The following is a 5,000-nucleotide window of genomic DNA, read 5'->3' as shown; positions in this document are numbered from 1 at the left end:
ACGGCCACATCCCGCGTCCGTCCTTCCCGCTCGCCCCATCACGGACGCCCCCCCCCCCCCCCCGCCCGCGCCGCCTTTCCGGCCTCGGGGTCGTGTCGCTCGCCGGGGCGCTGGTTCGGCGGCGGGGGAGCGGAGCCACGCACGCACGCACACACGCTCGTATTGTGTGCACGCACTCGTTCGTACGAAGGCCGCAGGTACATGCGGACACGCACGCATTCACACGAACACATATTCATACGCACATACGCACGCATTCACACGCATAAGCAAGCATTCATACGCACACGCACGTATTCACACGTACATGCACGCATTCACACGAACACACGCATTCATACACACATACGCACGCATTCACACACACACACACACACACACACACACACACACACACACACACACACACACACACACACACACACACACACACACACACACACACACACACACGAGGAGTCACAAAATCGCCCAAAATCACACGTTCACACAGCCACACGAACGCACAAACTTTCACACACGTTAAGGGGGAAAAAATGTATAAAACCGCGATAGAATGAATGCAGAATGATCGTCAAAAGCAGAGACTGGGTTAGTGTTCCAATCGGCGACCGAGGAATCGATTGAGTTGAAGCTAATACGTTGCACGTGTCGTCGTCGAAGTCAGTCGCGAAGGAAATCGGACGCAGCTACTCGATTGTTATTTTTCCCGCCTTTTTCCCATTTTCCTCTCTCTTCTTTCACCTGTCGTTCTCTTTTTTTTTATATTCGTGTTTTACTATTTTCTATATTTACTCGTTACAAAGGGAGTGTATGAAGAGAGTTGTTAAGTATTTAAGCCAAGCGACGAGGAATCGACCGAATTGAAAGTAATGTGCTGTACGCTGTCGAAGTCAGTCGTGAAGGAAATCGGATGCAGCTGTTCGGTCGGTCGCTATTTTTTCCTCCTCCCTTGTTCCCTTTTCTCTCTCTTCTCTTGTCTTTCGTTGTTGAAAACTCTTTATTCATTCGTTTATTTGCTCGTTATATAGGAAATGTTGAGTATTTAAAGAGCAAAGTATATATCCCGGATCGACCCCACGTGGGTAAAACTCTCCCTCATTTTCCCAAGAATTCTTTTTTGGAAACTGCAGCTACTACTTCTGTGACGATTTGAGAAAGAGGGAGGGGGAAAAAAGCCGGCAATCTTTTCTTCATGAGTTATTATGACGTTTAAAAGTTTTCTCGTTAGAGTTAAAGAGGGCAGGGCTTAATTTTCTGGACAATGTGGCGTGTTCCTCAAGAGCGCCGATGGAACGTGTCTCTGGGCCTGGTGGTGGTGTTCTTGTTGTTCTTCTGGTGGTTGTTGTTGTTTTGTTGTGGTGGTTGTTTGTGCTGTTATTTTGCTTGTAGTGGTTGTTTGTGCTGTTGTTTTGCTTGTAGTGGTTGTTTGTGCTGTTATTTTGCTTGTAGTGGTTGTTTGCGCTGTTATTCTGCATGTAGTGGTTGTTTGTGCTGTTATTTTGCTTGTAGTGGTTGTTTGTCCTATTATCTGGCTTGTAGTGGTTATATGTGTTGCTATTTTGCTTGTAGTGGATGTTTGCGTTGTTATTTTGCTTGTATTGGTTGTTTGTGTGGTTATTTTGTCTGTACTTGTTTCTTGTGCTGTTATTTTGTTTGTAGTGGTTGTTTGTGCTGTTCTTTTTCTTGTAGTGGTTGTTCGTGCTCTTTGTTTGCTTGTAGTGGTTGTTTGTGTTGTTATTTTGCTTGGAGTGGTTGTTTGTGCATATATTTTGCTTGTAGTGGTTGTTTGTGCTGTTATTTTGCTTGTAGTGGTTGTTTGTGCTGTTATTTTGCTTGTAGTGGTTGTTTGTGCTGTTATTTTGCTTGTAGTGGTTGTTTGTGCTGTTATTTTGCTTGTAGTGGTTGTTTGTGCTGTTATTTTGCTTGTAGTGGTTGTTTGTGCTGTTATTTTGCTTGTAGTGGTTGTTTGTGCTGTTATTTTGCTTGTAGTGGTTGTTTGTGCTGTTATTTTGCTTGTAGTGGTTGTTTGTCCTGTTATTTTGCTTGTAATGGTTGTTTTTGCTGATTTTGTAGTTGTATTATTTTATTTTGTTGCGAGTGTTGCTGTTGTTGTTGTCTTCGCATGTCGGCAGAGTTTGTTTCGTGTTTATCTGTTACTCGCGTGTGTGTGTATTTGTTTTTAGTGAGGGACTTGTAGTTTGTTCTACATACCTAGAAGTTCCGGAGGTATTTGTTTATTACTTTTTCCTATCGTTATCTACATACCTTAACGTGACCGGACCTGCGCCACGTGAATTGTTTTTCATGTCTCGTTTTTATTTTGTTTTTTTTTGCGTGTTTGTTCTTTCTTTCTTTTTTTCATTGATGTTTTTCATGTCGTCAATCTTTCTTTTTCTTTTTTTTTTCGTTTTTTTTCGTGTGTTTTTTCGTTCTTTCTTAATTTTTCCCGTGATGTTTTTTCATGTCGTAAATCTTTCTTTTTCTTTCTTTTTTTTTCGTTATTTTCGTGTTTTTTTTCTTTCTTTCTTTTTTCCGGTGATGTTTTTCATGTCGTCATTCTTTCGTTTTTTTTCTTTTTTTCGTTTTTTTTTCGTGTGTGTTTTTCGTTCTTTCTTTTTCCGGTGATGTTTTTCATGTCAATCTTTCTTTTTCTTTCTTTTTTTCGTTTTTTTTCGTGTTTTTTCTTTCTTTCTTTTCTTCAGTGATGTTTTTCATGTCGTCAATCTTTCTTTTTCTTTCTTTTTTCGTTTTTTTTCGTGTGTTTTTTTCTTTCTTTCTTTTCTTCAGTGATGTTTTTCATGTCGTCATTCTTTCGTTTTCTTTCTTTTTTTCGTGTGTTCGTGTTTTTTTCCTTTCTTTTTCGGTGATATTTTTCATGTCGTCATTCTTTCTTTTCTGTTTTTCGTTTTTTTTCGTGTGTTTTTTTCTTTCTTTTTCCGGTGATGTTTTTCATGTCGTCATTCTTTCGTTTTCTTTCTTTCTTTTCGTTTTTTTTCGTGTGTTTTTCTTTCTTTCTTTTTCCGGTGATGTTTTTTCATGTCATTCTTTCGTTTTCTTTTTTTTCGTTTTTTTTCGTGTGTTTTTTTCTTTCTTTCTTTTTCTGGTGATGTTTTTCATGTCATTCTTTCTTTTTTTTTTCTTTTTTTAGTTTTTCTTTCTTTCTTTCTTTATTCAGTGCCGGTAGGGAGAGGTGAAAGGGGGGGGGGGGGATAATTATTCTCTGTAGACACACGAAAGCCATCCACTACAGCAGCAACCTTTGGATCTGAAGAGCCAGGCATTATTTCCCTCCTTTTAAGATAAACTTGACTTTCATTTGATTGAGCGAAACGGATGTGTCGTGACGGCGCGCGGCCTGTCACGTGACTTAAACTTCGTATCGGGACCGAATGGCCGCCATCAAAGTAAAATCTTTTTTTTGCTGGTTTTCTACTGTACTGAGTTTTGTTTTAAAGTCTTAGAAATGCATTTAAAACATTGTTATATATTTTTTTTTGTGAGCGAGTTCTAATCTCTTTAATTTATTGATGCCGTTGAGGCGCGAGCTGCGGGGTTCCTTTCGCTTCGCTCCGCTCTTTTGTCACGAGAGGCTTTCTGTGTCACGACATCTGGCGGCCGAGGCGTGAATGTTTCAGTGCGTCGGACCGAGCGCGCGTGGAGGGAGGGAGAGTCTCCGTGCTCGGGTTATGGCCGCGGGAGAGAGGGCCTGGCAGGCTGCGTCTTGGGGTCTTTTCTGTGTGTGTGTGTGTGTGTATGTATGTGTATGTCTTTGTATGTGTATAGCTGTGTACACATGCATATATATATATATATATATATATATATATATATATATATATATATATATAGTAATGTATGTATGTATGTATATGTATTTGTGTACACACACACACACACACACACACACACACACACACACACACACACACACACACACACACACACACACACACACACACACACACACACACACACACACAAACAAACACAGACACACTTGTATGTATCTATGTATGTGTAAATATGTAAATATGTAAATATATGCATATACATACATAATACATACATACATTTAAACATGCATATATATACATATATATACACATATATACATATATTTGTATATTTATATATATATATATATATATATATATATATATACATACATATATGTATAGATATGTAGATATACACATACACACATGCATACATATATGTATACACACGTCTTCTTTCGCCCCTTCCCGCAGTGGCGCTGCAGTCGGGACAGCTACCAAATGCCTCCGTCAGTCGCCTCCCGAGCAAGACCACGACACTGGAGTGACGGATTAACCCTTTCATGACGGGCTGGTTAAGGTCGGGACGGGGTGGAATGGCAGAGGATAGGGCGGGATAAGACTGAATAGGATAGGTTAGGGTAGAATAGGATAAAATAAGATAGGGTAGGATTAGATAGATTGGTCACGTTAGGATCGAGTTAAGTTTGGTGACTAGAGAGAGAGAGAGAGAAAGAGGAGAGAGAGAGAGAGAAAGAGGAGAGAGAGAGAGAGAAAGAGGAGAGAGAGAGAGAGAGAGAGAGAGAGAAAGAGGAGAGAGAGAGAGAGAAATGGGCAAAGAGCACGAGAGGGTCCCATCTTTACCATACCCCGCTCATGACTTCATCATTTCCTTCCCTTCCCCTCATTCCTACTCATTCCCCTGGTCTTTCCTCATCTCCCCTCGTCACCCTGGTCCTCCTCACCCCCGCTACCCCCATCGCCCATCGCCCTTACCCCACCCCCTACCTCTCACGCCATCCATACCCCTCCCTCCTACCCCTCACCCCTACCTCCCTTACCCAAGCCCATTTAGACATCTCTGTGCCCCGATTTGTGTGCCCAAGCGCCATTTTCTTCCCTCCCTCCCCTCCCCCTTACCCCTTTGCCCCTCTGCCTCGCTATCCCCCTACCCACCCTCCCTCCCTCCCCCCCACCCCTCTGCCTCGCTATCCCCTACCC

The 5,000-nt window shown here is 41.8% G+C and overlaps 2 protein-coding genes across 2 annotated transcripts in view; both read right to left on the bottom strand.

Annotated features, from left to right (window-relative positions):
• Positions 1-5,000, bottom strand: part of LOC113814627 (uncharacterized) — a 204,707-nt gene that overhangs the window by 99,649 nt on the left and 100,058 nt on the right. The gene's annotated exons all lie outside the window — the stretch shown is intronic.
• On the bottom strand, positions 1,194-2,309 carry LOC138865799 (GATA zinc finger domain-containing protein 14-like). The gene is made up of 2 exons (XM_070137128.1): positions 2,269-2,309; positions 1,194-2,034 (listed from the first exon to the last, which is right to left on the bottom strand). Exons 1-2 carry the CDS (start codon positions 2,307-2,309, stop codon positions 1,194-1,196), a joined length of 882 nt encoding a protein of 293 aa, XP_069993229.1.

This window comes from Penaeus vannamei, chromosome 22 (assembly GCF_042767895.1).
Source record: "Penaeus vannamei isolate JL-2024 chromosome 22, ASM4276789v1, whole genome shotgun sequence".
NCBI lineage: Eukaryota > Metazoa > Arthropoda > Malacostraca > Decapoda > Penaeidae > Penaeus > Penaeus vannamei.
The sequence above is the reverse complement of the archived record's forward strand: the minus strand, read 5'-3'. Positions and strand labels throughout refer to the sequence as shown.

Coding starts and splice junctions, on each gene's coding strand:
- LOC138865799 (XM_070137128.1), bottom strand. CDS start 2,309: ATGAAAAACAATTCACGTGGCGCAGGTCCGGTCACGTTAAG. Junction 2,035..2,268: donor GCAGGTCCGGTCACGTTAAG/GTATGTAGATAA, acceptor GCAAAATAACAG/GACAAACAACCACTACAAGC.